Genomic DNA, 22,383 nt, shown 5'->3' on the forward strand with positions numbered 1-22,383 from the left:
CGCATGTGTTTTGGACGTGAAGTTTTACTATAGAGTATCTTGCACGTGACGTTGGGATTTTTTTTTTTTTTTTTGGAGGAATCATAAACCCATATATATTAAACAAAAACAAAATACATGAAAAGAAAGGTAGCAAAACACATATCCGGTGTGGAACCTACGTATTTGCTCGTCTAAGTGAGGGAAATAGTACTTAGTAATCAGCATCTAGCTGGAGCCCATCCCCGTCGTAGTCGCTGCCACAATGACAGATTCACTGTTGTTGTTGGAGAGCCCAAGAGTCCGTCCCAAGACAGATCGAATCTCCCAAGTCCAAAAATGATAAGGATGGTGGGAGATCGTTTTTCCTAAAGAGTCTCAACTATCTCACAACTATGGAGGTAGGAGAGGAGGCGGCGAGGAGAAAAAGGGGCGAGAAGAGAGGGTGGAGCCGCCGGGGAAGGGGAAGGAAATACGGGATTTTAGTTACTAATTTGTTTGAGAAAGGAAAAAAGAAACAGTTTTTTTTTTTTTGTGTGTGTGTGTGTGTGTGTTAGTTAGAAGGTTGAAGTCAAGAAAGAAGTGGAAGAGAAAGTGATGGGAATTAAAAGGACGCACATTTTGTTCAGTACGTGATGTAACAATCCACATTTGGAAGACTATGGTTCACTTTCCACCTTTGATTTAGGTCAAAAAGTGAGTCGAGTATTCCAAGCTTTTTAGTCCATGAAAAAGTCCCCTGGGAGATGGACTGAAAATGAAATAACTAGGTCACTTAATTTTCTTTTAATACTCAAGGTGTTTGGGATTTGGGATATTGAATTTAACGATTGGTCAAATCTCCAATAGTTTCAAAAAGAAATTGTGATGAAAGTCGAACCTACAAGCTTTGAGGAACAAGTCCTTTATTTGTTACGCTTCCACAAGACCAACCCTTTTCGGTTAATTAAATTACAGTTGTATGTCACCCCAATGTGATGGCCTGGTGATAAAGACCTGTCCATGTTGGACTTTGCTCCCGTTGGACTCTCTGCTGTTCTGCTAGTCAGCGCTGAGATTAGTTTTCAAGTATCAATTAAACCGCGCGTAAGCTACTTTGGACACCCTGAATTGTCAAAAAAAACGTGAAATTTGTGTGCAATTTATCTTTTAATAACTCAAGGTATCCGGACGAACTTACATTTGTGGTATTCCTGTCCTTGCTGTCTTTGATGATGATGTTTTTAGCTAGTTTAGTAACAAGCGTTGGAGGAAAGAAAAGGGAAACTGCGGGGATTTTCTTGGTTCCACTAATGTCAGTGGATAAGAGAGAGAACATATATGAGACAAAAAATAATTAACTATCATTATATTAAAATATTATTGCTCATTCCTCAAATAATTAACTCTTGTTTTGCCACTATAACGCTCGAGTTCGATCAATTTCGTTCCCCATATAAAAAATACTTAAACGTTACTCATCTTCTTATTGGTTGATATCAACTCATGGAGCCCACCTTGTTTTAACTATAGTTATGATCATAAAATAGAAATACAAATAAATCAAAGATGGTTTTGATTGGTTGGACAGCACAGCAGAGCGTCCAAATACCTACTTCAGTTGAGTCAGTTTTTAACATAATAGTGGGTGTCCTAGTCGGTAATTAATTTAATCATACAGTCCTGATCCAATCACATATATATACATACAAAGCCCCATTGGCTCTAGTCCAGTTGGCATCTCCTTGTCCTCTTCATGTGGGAGGCCAAGTTCGAGCTCCGTCGTGGGTGTTCGGGATTCAGGGTGATGGATAGCCTCTGAAATCCTCTGTGAACTAACATACTAACACGGTGGCACTCCGCTAACCCCCTCTTATATATACAATCTTGGCCTAAAAAAAAACATGTACATACATAGCCCCCCAAAAGTGCAAAACACTCTATTCTAGTAGTATTGTTTATTGTTGAAACCAGAAGGTTCGTATTAGGCTTTACATTAGACCAATTCCTGACAAAATAATTAGGTCTCACATTATTAATCTCCTAATTAAGGCCCTTCTCTTTTCAGCACCATATCCACCCGTATCCACGTCTTACACAGCTGCCCGATTCTCTTTCTTATCCAACCCCCCCTCCCCCCCCCCCCCCCCCGCAATATATGTATTTTTTGGTTCAGAGATTCATCCCGATTAATCAAGCAAAGAGAATGAGAAAGAAAACCCGACCTAAAAATTTAGGTTGTACAACAAGAATATTATTTGCGTCTATAAGACACAACAAATTGCATTATACCATGAGGGAAAAAAAAAAATTACTACGAGAGATACAATAACGGCTGCTACTCTGCTAGGGAAAGCCGCCAATGTATATTATTCACGATAAACTTCAATATAGTCACCGAAAAACCCGTAGTTGGATTGGCAAACACACGGATCTTAAATTCAGTACTAATTAGGTTTCACCAACCTAACAAAGTGTTTGCTGGCCCCACTATCATTGCAAAGAAAACGTGGGAGAATCAAGGACCAGAATTCCTTTCTGGCATATTTGCCAGCCTAGATATCACTCAATTTGTTAGGACAACTAGGTTCAATGCTTGAGTTATTAGCATCTCCCTCTTGGGAAAAAAGCCCAATATTTCCTTGGACGTTTTCGGTGGCTTGAGAGAAGCCAAAAGTGGTTGAGCTTGCAAAACGATTGCTCACAAACCCAGAGGACCCATGTCATGAGTGGTTGAGCCCCCACTTGTGGCCTGCACTAGTGGCTTTGTCACGTGTGTATCCACCCTAATATTCCGAGTGATACTGATGGAAGAAACCTAATACTACTATTACTGCTATTTCTGATTTTGGTGGACTCCTGTTGAGTGAGAAATTCTTACTGAGTAGGGGTATTTTGGTTACTTTTATATGTAGGGGTATTTTGTCATTCTATTGTGAGGAATGTTTTGATCATTTTCCATGCGTGGATATTTTGGTCTTTTTTTTTTCCCGTGTGGATATTTTGTTCATTCTATAGAGTAATTGGTAGCGGTGGTATTCGAGTGGTAGTGGTTGTGGTATTGTACTAATAATGCTTTGGAACTCATTTCTCGTCGGAATCAATTGGTTTTTCATTAACGAAACATCAGAAAATGTGTTTCACCCGAAACAAATGGTGCATGAGTACAATGCCCAAAGGTTTTTCTGTCATGTGAGTCGCATAAGTTTCTTCACCAATACTACTATCGTTTACTCCCTTATTTTCCAATATTGCATGCATGAATGAAAACGTGGGTGTACTTAGAAACAGAAGCATAAGTGAGCAGTTAAGATCTTGCAATGCAGCTCAAGTTGTGCAAAGGTAACAACCTAAGAGAAGTGTAATGCATATCAGGGTAAATTGGCTATTCTCAACCTGTGTTAGTTCGTTGTTTCGGAAAGCAGAGTCTGATGGATCGTATTGCCTCGTTCATTCACCCTCTGATCAAAAGGCATACCATTTTGTCATGTTTTTGATTTTCGACGATGAGGTCATTTCATCTGACAATCCGCATACAAGGATCATTGGAACAAAATCAAACCAGAAACCACTTTTCCTTGTCATATCATTATTCGTGATGAACACTTGAACAACTGAGGTACAACACTTTTGGGGAGATGAATTATACTCAAGAAAAGGTATACTGCCTTGCTAATTTACAGGTCTGAGTGAGTAAATTTTACAGCTTCCTTCAATTGTTCAAAGCACTCAACATATTCCTGGAAAAAGAGGAAGAAACCGAAGATTTTGACAGCATTATCCCCTTACTGAATCATGGCATGCAGCCAATATAATAGTCTAAAAGTAAATGGTTTTTCTTTTCATTCGTACAGAATCCAGATGATGAATCCAAGACAAAATGCGTTGAATGAAACAATTGAGATATTCTTACAACTTACAAGTAATTTACATAGATCTCTCCGATGCCAAATCAAGCAGCGTACGGAAGAACTGATGAGGGAACATGGGAGGTTGCTCAGCCAGTGCCTGAGAAGCAAGATACAAGAAATTAGATATATTCTTTTAGCATATAAACGATTTTTTCTATTTGTCAAAAGACTCGAAACTTGTTCAAGATAGAGGAGCACTAGGATTTTATGTACATAATCACGGTCCACATAGACTACTATATTCAAGGTTGATATCTGCATACCATGCTTCCAACAAAAGTTTCGACATTTCAAAGTCTAACTCGTTACTTGAACGTTGCATCATTCAAATCAGGGAACTCGTCATTACCTGATGAATCAAGACAGTCGAAGGTGTCATTCCAGGCACAGTGTTAACCTCTATGATCAGTACCTGCACATAAATTATGGGATTGTTAGGTTGAATATTTGAAAGGCCCATTAGCCAAAACCTGTCACTAATACCGGCTATGGAGTCAGACAGGTTCAGTGTTCAGACGAATCTTTAGCTGTATATGCACCAAGCGTCTACCCTTACATTCAAAGTAGCATTCTTACATTGGGAAGCCGACCGAGCGTTGGCCAAAAATGTTTGACTGATTGTATATGCACCAAGCGTCTACCCTTACATTCAAAGTAGCATTCTTACATTGGGACGCAGACCGAGCAAAGGCCAAAAACGTTTGACTGATTGAATCCATAGACAAATCTTTATATCATCTAGGCACTGTTTTACACAAGAGGTCTGCTATATAACATATTTTATCACCATTTTTATTTCGGAGCACTCAAGGCAAGATATGATTCAACTAGATCTTTTACTCGTGTGAATATTCTCAAACACAAAACCAATTCCAAATATCAAAGTAAGAGGTGACAGAAAATGGCTATAAAAGTCCGTTGATCTATGGCATTTCTCGATTAACAAAGTTTAGGATACCTTTTGGCAATTATTTCTGGTGTGATTATTAACCCCAATCAGAATAACTGGCTTCTGTCAACAATAAGTGAGCTACTGTGCATTCCATTGGTCCTAAAGTGTCCCAGGTGAATACCAGCAACAGCATGAAATGGGCTATTAACCATACAATGAGGGTCATAGAAATTGTTACACAGCCTAATTGGTCCATTTAAAACTGATAAAATGCTCAGTTCTACGCAGTGGCAAGTTGAGAACTACTTTCCTCAATTCTATGCGCTGATATCGGAAGACTTCCTTGTTTGTCTGTAACAAAACAACTAGTACTGCCAACATTTGTAATTTAGCCAAAGCAGAGATTGGGGTAGTTTGTCCAGTGACATCAAGAAATCAATACCTCACCGCTGTCGACATTAACAAAGGCATCGATACGCGAGAACCCTTCTAACTCCAGAGTGTTTGCTATGAGTTCAATGCGCTGTTTACATCTTGCCAAGGCCTCATTACTGGTCAAGGAAGGAAAGATAAAACATGAGAAACTTGGAAAAGTATAGACAAAAATCGTAAATAAGTCCGTGTAAAGATCTTGGTACTTAGACTCGTGAATGATGAGACAAAGTAATAACCATTATTCTTGTTTTCTCTCTCTCCTTCTCTCTCATGCCTTTGAATAGAAGGGAAAATTGTTTAAAGTAATCTCCCAGGATGCTATGATCTTCCCTACTAGAAATTGTTTGAAGTAAAAGGACCTCAGTTTGCAAAGAATATTGTCAACAGACCTTATTATTGACACCGGGGGTGGAGTCAGATTGACGCCAGTTCCACCTGTCAAAGAAATAAAACTAGATTAGACCACAATATTTTCCTGTGTTGACAGACACATTGAAAAACAACATAAACGGCGAAAAACTCCACTCAGAATCAGCATTCCTAAACTTTGAAGTGGTGCCATTCTTAGTAGGAGCACTAGCTGTGGATCTTTCGAAAGTAGAAATCACTTCTACAACAGGGTTGGAGATGGATGCCCCACCCTATCTGTACTAGAATGTGAATAAAGATGTACCTTGGAACTTTTCCTCAAGTGACAAAATATCTCCACTTTCTTTAACGGTAACACTTGGAGTCAATGAGTACATTGATCCACGTTTTCCAAGTACACCAACAGTGATTTCTACCCATCTACTCTGTCCTTTCCAGAAAATACCACGCGCATTATCATTTGTGAATTTGGATGAGAAAATCATCTCATCAGTCTCAATAAAAGGTTCAAAAATTAAGAGCTCTGGTGGAGGGCTCGGCATCTCGATCATTCCATGTGCCTGCATTTAAGTAGCTACTAAATGTTAATTGTCACATTTTACTGGAACAAGCTGGTGAACAACAATAACAGACAGCAGAACTATATAGAGGATGGAAATGGTAGAAGATAAAGAGAATGGAAGATTCAGTAGCAATGATCATGCTGACATGTACTATTGATCTTAATGCCTTCCATGGTTTAAGCTATGTTTGGCTACAAAACAGAATGTTGGTCAAAGGTAAAATGTAGAGTTGGAGTCGCCAAGAATGTCACAAAAAGAAAATCTTTTGAGATAAGAATATTTGTGAAAAGATATTTTCATGTGCATTTAAAATTTTATTTTTGACCCTTTTTTTTGACCCGACCCCATGTGAATAGCATAGGCACCTTGATATATTTACTCATGCATTTGACAAACATTATAAGTTCTGTTCATACCTTTGACAAACTATTTGGAGGAATCCTAAGAAGGCAACCATCCAATGCTTTTACATACACCGCAAGGTCCTCTGGACAGCTACATTGACAGAAAAGTTCGATGACAAAAGAAAAACACTATATCATCAGGAGCATAGCAACCACAATACTTACAGTTCTTGGCATAAATGTTTTGAAAGACATGGCATAAGCGTACCATAATCTTGCAACACCGGTAGAGCATCCATCTCTGGCTGGTTTAATACATAATGTTTCACATTGAAGCTTGGCAGTCAGCTCCTGCCAAGTATTAGTTATTGGCATTCTCAGTAGATCCTCCCTTCTCCACACATCCTTGCTTATAGTTAGAACTCCAAAGTCTGCAAGCTACATTCACCGATCTTTGATGCTCAGAATATGGATTGGCCAGATCAATGAAACATAATGGCACTAAAAAAAATAAAAGCCTACAGAAAACTGCTTCCGAACAATCTTGCGAGAGTATAGGAAAGCTATATTACAAAACATCGTAGTCATATACTAATTGAAGGGATATGTTCGGGCCTAACAGATAAAACAAGAAACAACCACTTGACTTCAAGGATGATACATAGTAATTGGTCAGCGTACATGGTCAAGGGCAACAGATGTTGCAACTTTATCCATACATGTCTTCGAAGCCATTATACCGGGTCCTTCAATTTAATAGAAAACAGGGGTTAAATATCATCCATGTGAACTATGAACTTATTAGCAAATTCATAAAAGAAATACCGGTATAAGGAACTCCTTCGGCCTCTAGCAAAGACTGGAGTGTACCATCTTCGCCAATGCCTCCATGCACTGTCAATAGGGTAAAAATAAATATCAAAGCTTAGAAAACTCAGTCGCAGAGTTGCAAACATACTGGTCATGTTCTTCTATTATAGTAACAGGTTCAGATTATTGTATCAATAGTTTTGGTTGGTCCTGTTCATAATTTTTGTGGTATACTTACCTCAGATTATTGCCAAAGGTTAGGTCCGTCTCCTATCCTCCCCTGCCCATACCCCTAATGATTGGGGACTACATGGGTTCTGTTGTTGTTTGTTTGTTTACTTACCATGATGTCAAAACATTTGAAGCTCAAAAGAAACAAGTCTGACAGAAGAATGAAGAATGAATTATAAATGACGAGGGATAAAGCACAGAGAAAAAATATACTTGTATAAGACACACCAATGCTAACCAGATTAAAGCTGTAAAACACCCTTCAAAACCATAAAAAGGAAAGCAAAACCATCACAACTCTGTGGTATTAATAATCAGCATGATATTGATGGATGGTAACTAAGGGGAATGAATCATTTCAAGGACTGTGATAAAGAGCAGTCAGTGAAAACGTTGGCTTGTCTATGTCAGAGTTGCAGGTAAGCTGCTGGCTAATTTTCTGTCCATGATTGGTGTTGCATTCATGATGTCTAGAGTGATGGTGGGAGTGTGCCAGTTGGGAAATGTCCGTTAGGAGTTGGCAAGAATTAAGAAACAAGAAGGCTTGGGATTGAGCCTTTGTTTCATCGATGTAGAATATATGGTGGGGAAGGACAAACAGCCTTCTGATGAAGATTTCTAATCAATTGCAAGCACTTTTCTTGGTTTGTCTACTTGGGTGCAGCCGCACACCTATTCATTGAATAGGTGATTGTGTAGGAAAATAGGAATCGGAAGATCAAAATGCAGGCATACATTTTCAATGATATAGCACTATGACGTCTCCTGCAAATGGTAGCGGATTTAGCCTTCCATCTTCTTTTTTTTAATTTTTTTTTGTACTTTACCAAGCTAAAACCTTTTGTCATTTTATTTAAACAAACCTTTGTCATTTTGACTTTAGTAACTTTTGTTCATGACTATGGTAATTATGTTAGCAGTTTTGAAGGAGAGGTTATGGGAAATGATTTTTGCACTTCACTTTTATAAATGTACTCTAGACTCGATAGTAAAGATGGATAAAAGATTATTTATAAACTTGCTAAGCTACGAAAAAGGAAAGTTAGAGACGTTTCTCAAGTCAAGTGTATAAAAGATATTGATTCGGTGGTGTTGGTGAAAGACGAGGCGATCAAGGATAGATGGAAGTCGTATTTCGATAAGTTGTTAAACGAGAAACATGAAGGAGGCTTTGGTGAGGAGGAAGTGTATGTACCTGACGAGAACATAGAATATGAGTTTTATCGAAGAATACAAAAGTTCGAAGTGGTTAAAGCTTTGAAAAGGATGAAACCGGGTAAGGCCCTAGGACCAGATGGTATCCCTATTGAAGTGTGGAAAAGTCTAGGTGACTTGGGGGTGACTTGGTTGACGAAGTTGTTCAACAAGATTATTATGACTAGGAAGATGCCCGACGAATGGAGAAGGAGCACTTTAGTACCTATCTATAAGAATAAAGGGGATATTCAAAGCTGTAACAACTATAGAGGTATTAAATTGATGAGTCATACAATGAAGTTGTGGGAAAGAGTTATTGAGCATCGCTTGAGGATGGTGACTACGATGTCAGAGAAACTGTTTGGGTTCATGCCAGAAGATCAACCATGGAAGCTATCTACCTATTAAGGAGATTGGTAGAAAAATACAGAGCAAAGAAGAAAGATCTCCATATGGTTTTCATAGACTTAGAAAAGGCTTATGATAGGGTGCCTAGGGACATCATATGATGGGTTTTGGAGAGAAAATGAGTGACCAAAGGGTATATCGAGGTGATTAGAGACATGTATGAAGGTGCCGTCACTACCATTAGATCACCAGTAGGGGAAACGAGTGAATTTCCTATCATCGTAGGATTGCATCAAGGGTCAACCCTGAGCCCATACCTCTTTGCCTTAGTTATGGATGAATTGACTAGATAATTTCAAGAGAATATTCCATGGTGTATGATGTTTGCAGATAACATTGTCCTCGTAGATGAAACCACTAGAGGTGTTAATACGAAACTAGAAATTTGGAGAGAAGCATTAGAGTCAAAGGGTTTTTGGATAGTAGAAGTAAAACTGAGTATATGGTGTGCAAGTTTAGTGGTACTAGTATTGCGCATGAAGAGAGAGTGATGATCCAAGACCAGGAGATACCAAAGAGCGATCATTTTAGGTATTTAGGCTCAATTATTAGATGAGATGGAGAGATTACTGATGATGTGACCCATAGGATCCAAGTGGGGTGGCTCAAGTGGAGAAGCGCTACTGGTGTACTATGTGACAAGAGGGTACCTACAAAATTGAAGGGAAAATTCTATGAAACTGCCATAAGATCAGCGATGCTTTATGAGACAGAATGTTGGCCTATTAAGAAACAACATGTGAGCAAAATGAGTGTAGTAGAAATGAGAATGTTGAGGTGGATGTGTGATAAGACTAGACGAGACAAGATTAGAAATGAAACAGTTCGTGAGATGGTAGGTGTAGCACCTATAAAGGAGAAGTTGAGGGAAAATAGGCTAAGGTGGTTTGGGCATATCTACCGTAGACCAGAAGATGCAGTAGTTAAGAGAGCGGATATGATAGCTCTAGGTAGCAATGTTACGGGGAGGGGTAAACCTAAATTGACATTAGATGCTGTAGTATGCAAAGATATGAGTATAATGGGTCTGTGTGAACAAGTGGCACTTGACAGAGTCCAATGGAAGAAACGGATTCATGTAGCCGACGCCAAGTGATTGGGACGTAAGGCTCGGTTTGGTTTACAAAAGAATGGAGGGCAAAAATAATTAACATTGGTTGACGAGTATGTTACTTTTTGCTAGTGTTTTCAAAAAAAAAAGTTCAAATTGTCGTATCATTCATTACAAAAAAATCCTTCTGAGTTTGTTTTTTCATTGTGCCCCAACTACTTGTTATACCTGGCTATGCCACTGCTTGCTAATCTTAGCAGCACTACATACGAATTCAAGTAGTCGGAGGCTAGCAAGTCATGGTACAAAAAAGAACCTGCAATGAAAACTGTGGCCTGAAGTTCCTTAGCTAGTTTAATCCACTGCTTGAGTGTCAACTTTACTGGCCGTTCATCAGATATATCAAACCCTGTAAACCAATTGTGCTGCTTAAAACCTTCCATGAGTTCATCCATCACTTGGTTCCGTAATTGAGATGTCAATGCTGCCCGAGTAGGTTCAGTAGCCTCTATGCATGCATCAAGAACTTCTTCTGTTGTATGTCTCAGCACAAGAGAGTATCTATCCAGAAAGGAATAGCATAAGCAACAAAAGAAAGGGTGCACCCATCTAAAGAATTGGTCTTAAACATTAGTTATTTAAAAAACCCATCATAATAGAGAATTATTTATATTAATCTATATCTAATCCGAAGCATTACCATATTTTACAGCGTATGATGTAGATCTACAACGACCATCATGAATTGAAAATCTTGAATTTCTACCGGGGGCCAAAAGAATAATCTATCTAACTGCATTTCTATGTCGGTCCTAATTTGAAAACTGAAGGAACCACAGGCAAGAGAGCATATACGAGTGTTAACTGTTGAGTAGGGGTGGCAAATTGAACCTAGACCTATTAACAAACCCAGACCCATCAACTAAAAAATAGACCCAACCCAACCCATTTATTAGTTGGGTAAGAATGGGTTCAAACCCAACTAACCCATTATTAGTTGGGTCATAATTGGGCATCAATTGGGTCAACTTAAATGACCCAATGGGCAATGAAAGTAACCCACCAAATTTTGTCTCTTTTGCAATTGGGTAGCCCAATAAATCACACTCGTCCAGGAGCCATGGCCCCCCCTCTCTCTCTCTCTCTCTCTCCTCTCTCCCGCCACCCCACCCCACCCCACCCAGCCCAGCCCAGGAGCATGGTCTTCTCTCTCTTTTTTATTCAATTATTTTGTGCTAAATCACACGCGTCCAAAAATATTTTGAATGGTCCGAATTAAAAATCAATTATAACCGGTAACAATTATTTTGACCAGTCAAAATTGAAAACACATCTCATCCATTAATTGCGCGAATGAACCTGTGAAATTGTGCTCCGCCGTGAATAAATTTCTCTCATGGTAGTCCCGCAAAGGATTTGGATTAAAAAATTGACTTATTTTTTTGTCCTTATTCAAATTTTTTTTGCATTTTTTTTGTTTTGTGTCAAACTTTTGTGACTTATTAATTTGTTTTGATGAGAGGAATCGGAAAAGTAAAAAAATTTGATCGAAACTTATAATTTTTTGAATAAATACAAAAAAAAATCAATAAAACAAAAAAAATTACTTATTCTCGTCTTTTTGAAAAAAATTATGAGTTTCGATCATAATTTTTTTTTACTTTTCTAATTTTTCGATCATAATTTTTAGTATATATGTAATTGGGTTAATGGGCGGGTCGGATTTGCTTTAAAATAAATGGGTCGGGTTGGGTATGGGTAATTAGACTCATAGTTAATGGATCTAAATGGGTCAATGACCCATTAAAGACCCAACCCACTAACAACTTATCCAATTTAACCCAAATCCGCCCGTTTGCCACCCCTGCTGTTGAGTAATCTCTTCAACATCACATGAAGCACTGAGATAAAGTGAAGTACGAAAACTAAACTTACGGTAATGACCAAACTGTTCTGGAGCTCACACCCGTTTCCTCGTTATCAGATGCTGTCTTGGATGAATAACCATTTGTAGGGGCAAGTAAACATGGAGTTACTTCAATCTGTAACCATGAAAAGTGACATTTGTACTTCAGATATAGAACGTCAATCCCATACAGTTTCTCAGTATTGAAATGCAGTAACTAAAGTCCCCAGATAATTTGTACTCCTAAAACTTCTGGATATTACAGTAACACAAAAATTACTAGTGCAGAATTAAAAAATTACGAGGGTTGACAAAAAAAGCCCTGAACTCATCAGAGAAGAGAGCTTTGATTCAGCACCAAATAATCAATTGAAATAGAACAACCAACCGACTCTCATAACATTAAATCATTAGAATAATTGTGAGCAAAACAATTCCGAACCAAAAAAGTGCTCTAACCCAAAGAAATAGCTTCTACAAATGTACATTCAGAACAGTAAGGCAGCCAATGGCAGGCCTGAAGTTGGCCATTAACGAATTAAGCTATCCCTATTAAGAATACTTACATCATCGAAAGCTTGCAAATTGAGCCATACATTAGTTCCACTCATAAGAGATACTTGCCGTTCGGAAGTGTCTCCACCAAAAATAACATAAACTTTGCGAGCATCTTGGCGTTTTGGGAACACTTCAGTGAGTCGCGGCAATCTTGATGTTCTAGGTTTAGGCAACGGACTTGGCACATTGTTGTATGAAGCTACACTGGGAAACCTCAAACAAGCATGTTGAATAACGGTTCTGAGGATATTTGCATGGGAAAATCCAACCTGTAAACAAAGATTCAGCTCTCAAGTTAGAGTACCGATGCATGATTGCTAAACAGAGGAGGATGAATATATATTAGCAAGTGGGGCATGTAAATAGAACTAACATCAAAGGATGGTCAAATATAATACATTAGTAAGGAAAATTAGGTCATACCAGTCGATTGAACTTCTACTTACAAACAAAATCAGAATCACAACTCCATCAGACAAAAAGTATCATAACGATGGCAACTGTTTCAGAGTTTAAGGGAGTTTCTAAACTAAAAAACAGATGAAATGTTCTTGAGTGCGTTTGTATTCTATACTTCACGGATATGAGTTCTATCAGCAATCATTACTTTTTAAGATCAGACTTCCATGGTTGCTGGCATATATGCCTGTCAGGATTTGTACCCTGAGGAAGTAACTAAAATCCATGAATTATGACACCGACCATGAGAAGCATGACATGTACAATGAAGACACCAAAATAGCTAAAGATCACGACTTCATAAAAAATTTGTGACCACTCTACGGAATAAATAATTTGTAAACACCATTTATCTCAGAAATCATTTACCTAGGGATTGTTCCCACACACAAAATATACAAACAATACATTCCAAACAAATGGTTCATAGGTGAAATCGGAACCATGCCAAATGAAATACGGGTTATAATTGCGATTGTTCGGCAAATCATGACAAGATTTTGAGCTTCCGCTTCAACACACAGGGGAATCCGGAGTTACCTTGGAAGCTTGCTGAAATAAGAAGCTGGTTTGCTCCATCCCACTAATCTATAGTCACACGAAGTATCAATATTGCAGCACGTAACAAAAACCAGCAGAAATGGTAAGTGATTAACAAATGCAATAACTCAGACACCCATCTTACCAAGTTGATGTCGGTAAATATGACTGTACCCGACTCGGTTTTCCCAAAGTTGTTCTCTGAAGAAGATATAGGAGCAGATGGTGGCAAAAACCATCCATCAATTCTAGCAAAATCAAGTAGGCCAAGCCGTTGGAATAATGTAGATGCCCCATCACGAATGCTTTTTATGACATCTAGAGGAAAACGAGGTGGTGTGTGATATGCAACCTGCAATAAATGCATCACTATAAGTGAAAGATCAAATGAAGGAACACCAAAGTAAAACATACCAAACAAAGTAATCAAAATCAACAGCCAAACCAACTAAATTAAGATTTAAGATAAAGAAACAAAAAAAGAGCTGAAAAATCCAAAACATTTGAAATCAAAGCAGAAGCCTACTTGCCAGTGGTAGCAATGCCAGGCGCCCTAACTGCAAAAGCTTGCATTAAATGTGACTCCATAGACTTGGTGTAGACTACACGCATCCATACCTGCTGTGTAGGAAGATATTTTCTTCTGTAATTGAATATTGCATCCTTCTCGTCCACGTCAGCACTGCCATGGAACTGAAGTTCCACCTGGCCATCAATTTTAGTATGTGATACACAAAGATCACATTACGTTAGAGTGACAATATTGCCCTGGGAAGGTTTATACAGCATAACATGAAATTCCTTAAGTTGCACAAATAGATAAGTATCAATTCTGCAGTGAAAATAATTTCACTAGGAACTGATTTTCATCCGCTCCGATTAATACACGTCACTTTTATCTCATGCTTTGTTAGAGATTAAGAGTGAGAAGAGAGCAAGAAGTTGCTGAAGTGGTGTAAGATGGGCATCGTAAGTCCCAACCTAAATTATCCCAAGAGAATGGGCGTTTTCTATTACAGTGAACAGCAAAGAAAAGCACGGGCGCACGAGAGCAAATACCTCTGTCGGCAGTAGAACAACAGGCAGGCAATCAAAAGCAGAACCCAAATCAAGGACAATGGCGGTAAACTCGCTCCCTCCTTCAAGAAAAATTTCAACAAGTACAATGTCATCAACTCCCTGACAAACATCAAAAGTATGTGTATTCATCAGAAACAACGCCGCCACTGGAACCTTCAAAACACAGTTTTCCAGGCGCAAACTATTCTCAAGCCCCAAACACCACAGCGCGGGAACATCAAAATTCATCTCAATTTCTAGATAATACGATGAACAGAACAACTCTTCTGAGAAAAAGCTGCCATTTATCATTTTTGCTTCAGAATCAAAGTAGGACAAGAAAAGGTTAAATGATCAACACAGAAAGAGAAAGGAATTTACTTCTGAAATCAGTTCATTAGCTTTCTTAAGAGAATCAGCAACGCCATATGCAACTGTTACTCCAATGCTTGACCCAGCTTTTGTCGGCTTCACCTGCAATCAATAAAACCACTGCATGAATCATGATATACAGACTTGATATTTGACAATCATAACTTCTACACACAATGCAAGATTACACCTTACCACAACTTTGCCCAGGTTAGGATCCAGTTGATTTCTCACAAACCACTCTGTCAGCTCAGATTCATCCAACTCTGTTCCCTGTATGCAATTTCATGAGTGCCGGCAGAACAAATTTCAAGCAAATAAAGCAAAGTTCCAATAGGACAAACAAAACTTCAAAATGAATTTCTCACAAAACCAAGTATTGTTGCCCATAAACCACAAATTAAATAGGCACACACTAATCTCACCCTTTGAACAGGAATAAGAACAACCAAAAACCAATTTGAAGTCATGATGCCAATCTAGTAGTAACTTAAGGTGAGTTTGCATAATACATTTAGTTGTCAAACTTCTCACATAGTAAAGAGGTAACCATAATCGCATATAGGTCGTTGTGGTTGTGTGATAGGGGAGTAGAGGCTCTAGAGAGAGGTAGATATGCCACAGTCTGGGCAGCTCTGTGCCCGCTTATGGACTGCTATCCACATTGCCGGCCAGGGGAAGATACTGGGCAATTTGATGAGGGCGTCACGTACTTGAGTGGGGATACTGTCATATCCCATCTTACACCAATGGGTTGGGCGAAAAACATTGTACATAATGAACCGTGTGGACTACTACCGGTAACATGGGCTTAAGCATTTCTTATGCAAGTTATTGGGTAAGTAGGCAACTAGGGGTAAGACAACAAAAGGGGAAAAAACAACGCAGAGGGACAATTAACGCCAGACAAATAGACAATAGTTACCACAAATATAAACTGGCTGAAACAATACCTGCACTAAGAAATTCGGCACTGTCACAAATCCTTGTCTGTAGAGCTCTAATGATGCATTGTACTGCCAAGAATCAAAATCTAACAACAGTTGGCATCTTCTTACTAAACAAGGAAAAAAGGAAACAGTAACAGAAAGGCATATTTGGAAGGTAAAGGATTATAGGCATAATGGATGCATGTTTCCTTACTAGAAATTGTAAAGTAACATAGATATGCATATATTTTAACCCAACAAACATAATAATGTTTCTTAGTATTGAATAAAAATTGGTTATGTCATCTACTTGGGTGGGACATGAAATTTGCAAATGAATTGAGCCTTTGCCTTTGCATTAGCTAGCTTGGATAGCAATAGCATCTTTAACATATGGAAGGCATAGCTGCATATAAAAATAAAGGTTTTTGCTTAAAGTGATATTTCCCAGTAGTTCAAAGCAGTTTCATGGTTGCTTAAAAATCATGTCTGAGATTTTGTCGAGAGCCTGCTATATAGTCACAGAAAAACAAACATCATAGTAATCCACTTTCTACAGGCATCCAACCGCATTTAAGTCAGGCCCATTTCACTATTAGGTTGGCATTGTTGGACATGTATAAGAAGCAGAAACTAAAAACAAGAGTTTACCTTGTCAAATGCTTTTCGGCATTCATCTGACCGCGTACCAACAAATGGGACATTTGATTTTTCCAATAGCTCCTAGGAAGGGGAAAAAAAAGTATCTGTTTACTACATGATGAGGCTCAAAAAGTTTCTGAGCATTAATAACTCGATCAAAGTTTCACTAAGCTACACCTGAATGCCACCATCTTCACCAAATCGACCATGTATGACAGGGAAAACTATGTCCACAGAGCCAGCAAGGTGTTCTGCAAAGTCTGACAATGTCTCGAATCCTTCGGCAAGGCTGCAAAAGTATGGTTTAGCCACCTTTCAAAATTTTAATCTCAAAAAGCAGAACAGCAAGTTCCAGTTTGATATATACCTTTCAAGTTTGAAATCAAAATCTGCAGGAGTGTTGGAGTACAACTGTAAGTAAAATTCAAGAACAATTTTCAAAACTCCATGTAAATAATTTCCAGCTGGAAAGTACTTTCAACAACATTGTAAACATTTAAGAAATAGGAGAGCAACCAGTAAAGAGCCTAAGATAACAGGAAAAGATTATCATATATGATATTACTGTCCTTTCTAACTGAAAGACTGAGAGTTGGAGACTTTGATAGCGAATCTTCTTGAAGCTTTATGCCCAATAAATTAGTCGAACAAACAGGAAAAAAAGAAAATGGACTACCTTTTATATCCTTAAGAGGTCAACCCCATCTGCAACAAAAGTACATGGATAGCTATTTTAATTGTGGTATGGAATAAGTTGCGTACACAATGACCATGACTGTTATACAGCAGGTTCTTCTTGAAATTCAATAGAGGTAGAAACTACAAACAATGTTGAATGATCAATGTTATACAAATATATAGAGTAAGACCACACCATTTAGTTGGAGGAGGTCATCAATTTGAAAAAACTGCAGAGGTAAGAGGAGTTCCTTTCAGCTTCTAGTTTCAAACACCATTCCCAGAAAGAAGAAAACAAAATAGTCAATGACAAGTTTAGACCCTTTACTGTTTACACGCCCTCCAAACAGGACCCAGAGCCAGCCCAACCCCAAGGCCCACGAGGCCTGGGCCTTGGGCATCCCAAAAATTCCAATTTTCAGGGGCACTTTAATATTTTCACTATTTGAGTTTGAGTATGACTCTTTTTAAGCCCAATAGAATGAAAAAAAATGCCCAATTAGAGGTAATGAGTTAGCCCAACCTACCATCTCATAAGCCCAAGTGCCCAACCCACTAAATCCCTAAAATCATTTCCCCCAAACCACCGAATAACACCTCCCCAAACTCACCCCAAAATCTTAACGATATCGTATTTTGCATTCGTATGTAATGATTAGTAGAACTTTATATTGGTTTGGTTTTCTCGTATTGTGATTGTTGCTGTAAAAATTATTAAGTATTAACTCTTTAAAGGCACACTTTTTTTTAATTGGCTTTGGGCACTAAAAACCCTTGGGCTGGCCCTGACAGGACCTAAACATCTCTCAGGCAACTCTCAAGGTGCAAAAAACTAATCTATACATAGTTCAAATACCAGCCTGTTTTATTGACGACCTAGTTTTTTCACACTTCAGAAAATCTAGTTATTCAGCTAGCAATTATGAAGTCTGTGGATATGTTAGAACTAAAAATATTCCCTTTCACATAAAAAAATCCAAGATGTATTCAGAAACAGTAATGAGTTAGCAAACAATACACCATGTACAAACCTGAGCAGAGGATATCGCATATGCATTTAGATTGGAATCAATGTAGTAGCAGCTCACATGTAAGTTGTCCCCCTGGTTGAAAAAGAAAATCAGCTTCACTATAATCAAACATTCGAAAATCTACTCTCAGAAATAACACTCAATCCAACATTCCAACTATAGAAATAATCACCTAATCCTCATTCTCAACCTTAAAAACGAAAACATTTGGTTTCCAATAAACCATACTTCATTGCATTAGCCATTAGACCATATAAAATACATGGTCAACTTTTTTTTATTTTTTGGGTAAACCGGAATCAATCCCATAACCTTGGGTCGTGTGGTCACATCGTAAATGGAAGCTCCCTTCCACAGCTATTTCGCAAAAGCTTTCACTACCAAGGGTGGTTAAAAGGATTTTGCTTTTGGTGGGAGACGAATGAGAGACTTGTGCTAACCCAGGCTTTACATTATATAATTCGTCAAAGCCAAGCATTGCTTCCTTTTTCAAGGACACTAACAACAGAAGATGGAGGATTCCAATTCATTATCCTGTTTCTTCCTCAATTTCCTCAGCAACATAAAAGAGACAAAAACAACTCTCCAATAAACCATATCCACAAATGGCATCATCCAAAAAGGATTTTTTTTAATTTTTTTTGAGACAAGTAATACTATGGCATTTTTTTTCTCGTCCTCCACGAACTTTTTTAGTTCTGCATCAAAAATTTATAATTACTATTGATTCGTCTCGACATCGTCTCAACATCAGAAATCTCAAAAGTCAAGAATTATAACAAAAGACTTTGACGACAATAATCCAAATCCAGAGAAAGTTTTCATCTTTGGTGAACTTTTCAAATTTCGTGGTCATAATTGTGTACGAGAATTTTATGCGCACAGCCTTAGTCACGCCTTGGTACCTTGGTGTATATATTTCTAACAGGGCTTTCGGGGGCTAACGCGGAATTTAAAGACCGGCCCCCCTCTTCTGTTGCACTATTATAAGAGGTCAAATTTGTAACTTTTCGGGACCTAAAGCTGCTGCACTCGAGTTTTAGCCCAAGGCCGACTCCGATTTCCAAAATACTGTATTAATCTACTAAAAAGGGTTCGCTCTTGCATTTCGGCACGCGCATTAAGTGACTTAGAAGTGCATAACAATACCTGTATATGATCAAGAACCGATCTAGCAGAGTTGAGAGAGATCCCCCGCTCCGCAGACGGACCTCCACAAACAAGCCCAACTCTCAAAACCATACATTTCTCTCTCCTCGTATCACCCGCTCCTTCCTCGACCCCCCGATTACCGACTACTCCAGTACCAGCTCGAACTCCAAAACACCGCTTCCTCAGCACGGGTCTCTCCGCAGGAGCGTCCCTCCGCGGCGGAGCAACACGGCTCCGATGAGAGAAGAGAGACGCCTCCGGCGAGTCACGGCGGGTGGGATTGTAGGGGAGAGAGGAGTGAGAGAGCGATGAAGGAGGAGAAGAAGGCATTGAAGTGGGGAGTTGTCAAGGTTTGTTGTGTACACGGGGATGGTGAATCATTCGAGAAGAATTATAAAAATAAAAATGGAGGACGGCTGAGAGCTGATTTCTGTTTTACGGGGGAAGTTTGTCTCCCTCACTGTTCGTTGGTGCCCTCTTTTCCATGGGTTTTTTTTTTTTTTTTTTGGGTCAAACGGAAAGTAGCTCTTTTTCATGATTTTAGAGGGATGACAATCTTACCCACCCTGCTCCGTCCAGAACGGTGCGGGTTTTTCACCCTATTTTCGGGTATTTGGTCGGGATCGAAGTAAAAATTTCAAACCCGCCCGGGTTCGGAGCGAAAGTGCCCCGTCCCGAATACTTGCGCGAAATTACCTGACCCTAGGTTCCGGTGAGGGATCTCTCATTTTATTAAAATGAGGGACTCCCCTTCCCGATTGAATTTCGATGATCCGAGCCGCTCAAAGTGATCAGAACGTGATTTTAAGGGTCCCTATGTGAAATCAGCAAAAAAAATGACCGGGAAGGGCTTCATCCGAGCAATTTTCATTAAACGGTTCAAAAAAACTGATCGGATGACGCCCTTCCCGGTCATTTTTTTTGCTGATTTCTGGCAAGGACCCTTAAAATTACGTTCTGCACACATTGAACGGTTCGGATTTTCAAAATTTGATCGAAAAATGAAAGTCCCTCATTTTAACAAAATGAGAGATCCCTTACTTGAAAATTCCTCTATATATATATATATATATACTTATATATACGTCCTTTCATTTTTTTAGCATTAATCCAAAAAACAATCTCTTCGCTGGCAAGTAGCCTAATTAAATTTAAAAAAGAAATAAAAATTAATATTTATTGGTGTTTAGTGGATTTTTTAAAAAGTTTTCTTAAAATATTTATAATAAATTCTACACATAAAGAAATGGAATAAAGTATCTAAAATATTAATTGCAATTAAAAGTTTAGATAAAACCACGATACCAAAATACACAAAAATAATTTCAAAAGTTTTATTTTTTGGATAATTTTTATTCTTATTTAGCATTTTTTTTTACTTTTTTACTTATACTTTAATTTTTTAAATTTTTACGGGCGGGGCGGGAATGGAGGTACCCAAAAAAAACCCGGTTGGGGATGGGACAAGGTCGGGGTCAGGAAATGATTTTTGGGTCGGGGTCAAGGTATGCAAAAACACGGCCCGTCCCACCCCGTTGCCATTACTGGTTCCCAACTGCACATTGCAGTTGCCTTTATCAAGGTAGGTTCGTTTTGATAATTTAAATCGTTTATCAGGTACTTTTTCTGTTCCTTTTCAAGAGTTTCATTTCGTAAGTTCAGCTTTCTATGGAGCATCATTACAAAGTTATAACTTTTTCTACTTATCTTTTACGAAGATATTATGAATACACTTTTACTCACTAATTTTTCAAAGACTACTACTATGTGTACTTGTGGGGCCCACATCGGATCCCATAAAGATCCCACAAATTCAAAAAAAATCCTTACCGATATTGGATTGAATTGATTTTTTACAATGCTCCATAAATAAATGTTTTAAAAATAATAAGCGGTTCGAATCATTTTTGTGGGACCGAGAGGGCCCCACAAAACCCATATGTACATGATATGTACAATCTCATATGTACCCATAGCTTTATTGTTTTTGAAAATGGAATATACTTTTTAGGGCCAAAATGAACAATGTACCAACTTTTATCCACTAATTTTATGAAATGAACATTTATTAAGCAACAGCTCAAAATAGAAAATTGGACTCTAAACAAGGAACGGAGGGAGCAATATCTTTTCGAAATACATTTTCCTTGAGGAAAATCAAGTAAGGAACACTGGCTCAATTCCATTTTTACCTTGTTTTGCTCGAGGACCACTCAATGATGAACATGATGTTCGGCATTATGGACATTTGCAACTTACCCTACAAAGTAAACAATTTAGATCATTAAAAAAGGCCATGCACGATCCCAAAAAGGGGCCAATTGCACCTTGCAGTTGGGAACCTTACATCGTTGATAAGCCTGTTCATAGAAAAATTATTGATTGCTCATCGAGTATTGCGTTTGTTTCAGGGGCTTTCTTCACCGCATACTGGCATGGACTCCATGACCTAACATGTAGCCAATATGTAGCTCCCACGGCAATAATTGGGGGGAAAAATGGCCCTAAAGCACGAACTATTCTACCATGGAAGCTTTCATATTTTTTTTAGTAAGAGAATTTTACTTTATTTTGATGTTTCGGGTCTGACATCAAAAGAACGCCTAACCCAACCCAAGAGCGTTTGTGGGCTCGATCTGCTGATCTTCACAGTCTGAATTTGTGGGCTGAAAATTTGTGGGCTGAACTGTATAATCTTCACAACATAACAAGGCCCAAAATCGGTAGTCTCAAAGAAAAGCAATGGGTAATGCTAGGCCCTTGAGCCCGCTGATAAACCCGGTTCAATGGCCCGTATTTAATCCAAGTAATTTTACTCTTAAGCCCTTCATAATTTACATATTTATTTATTCATTTTCGGGTGCACCACCATTCCACTCGCGAAGGGA

The 22,383-nt window shown here is 38.5% G+C and overlaps 1 protein-coding gene across 7 annotated transcripts; it reads right to left on the reverse strand.

The window, feature by feature from the left end:
- Window positions 1-3,503: 3,503 nt before the first annotated feature.
- Window positions 3,504-19,968, reverse strand: LOC131326118 (uncharacterized). Of its 7 annotated transcripts, none has more exons than XM_058358725.1 (25): window positions 19,493-19,966; window positions 18,344-18,415; window positions 17,002-17,045; window positions 16,812-16,923; window positions 16,644-16,715; window positions 16,017-16,079; window positions 15,259-15,336; window positions 15,073-15,165; window positions 14,692-14,811; window positions 14,251-14,337; window positions 13,778-13,984; window positions 13,633-13,680; window positions 12,642-12,902; window positions 12,105-12,211; window positions 10,486-10,730; window positions 7,298-7,366; window positions 7,154-7,218; window positions 6,741-6,910; window positions 6,545-6,623; window positions 5,870-6,125; window positions 5,586-5,631; window positions 5,204-5,312; window positions 4,219-4,281; window positions 3,879-3,966; window positions 3,504-3,698 (listed from the first exon to the last, which is right to left on the reverse strand). In XM_058358725.1, the coding sequence occupies exons 1-24, from the start codon at window positions 19,823-19,825 to the stop codon at window positions 3,886-3,888; spliced, it is 2,880 nt and encodes a 959-aa protein (XP_058214708.1). In that variant the 5' UTR covers window positions 19,826-19,966; the 3' UTR covers window positions 3,504-3,698; window positions 3,879-3,885. The 7 variants fall into 7 exon arrangements, 5 of the variants coding, with proteins under 5 accessions (XP_058214708.1, XP_058214709.1, XP_058214706.1 ...); XM_058358726.1 differs by having other exon boundaries at window positions 3,504-3,746; XM_058358723.1 differs by having other exon boundaries at window positions 3,504-3,966.
- Between the last annotated feature and the right edge of the window lie 2,415 nt (window positions 19,969-22,383).

Source organism: Rhododendron vialii, chromosome 5a, assembly GCF_030253575.1.
Source record: "Rhododendron vialii isolate Sample 1 chromosome 5a, ASM3025357v1".
Classification (NCBI taxonomy): domain Eukaryota; kingdom Viridiplantae; phylum Streptophyta; class Magnoliopsida; order Ericales; family Ericaceae; genus Rhododendron; species Rhododendron vialii.

Excerpts from the sequence above, each read along its gene's own strand:
- LOC131326118 (XM_058358725.1), bottom strand. The coding sequence starts at position 19,825 with ATGCCTTCTTCTCCTCCTTCATCGCTCTCTCACTCCTCTCTCCCCTAC. Across the intron at positions 12,903-13,632 it reads TATTTCAGCAAGCTTCCAAG|GTTGGATTTTCCCATGCAAA; the intron begins GTAACTCCGGAT and ends CTTTGTTTACAG. Across the intron at positions 6,126-6,544 it reads CTCCAAATAGTTTGTCAAAG|GCACATGGAATGATCGAGAT; the intron begins GTATGAACAGAA and ends ACTTAAATGCAG.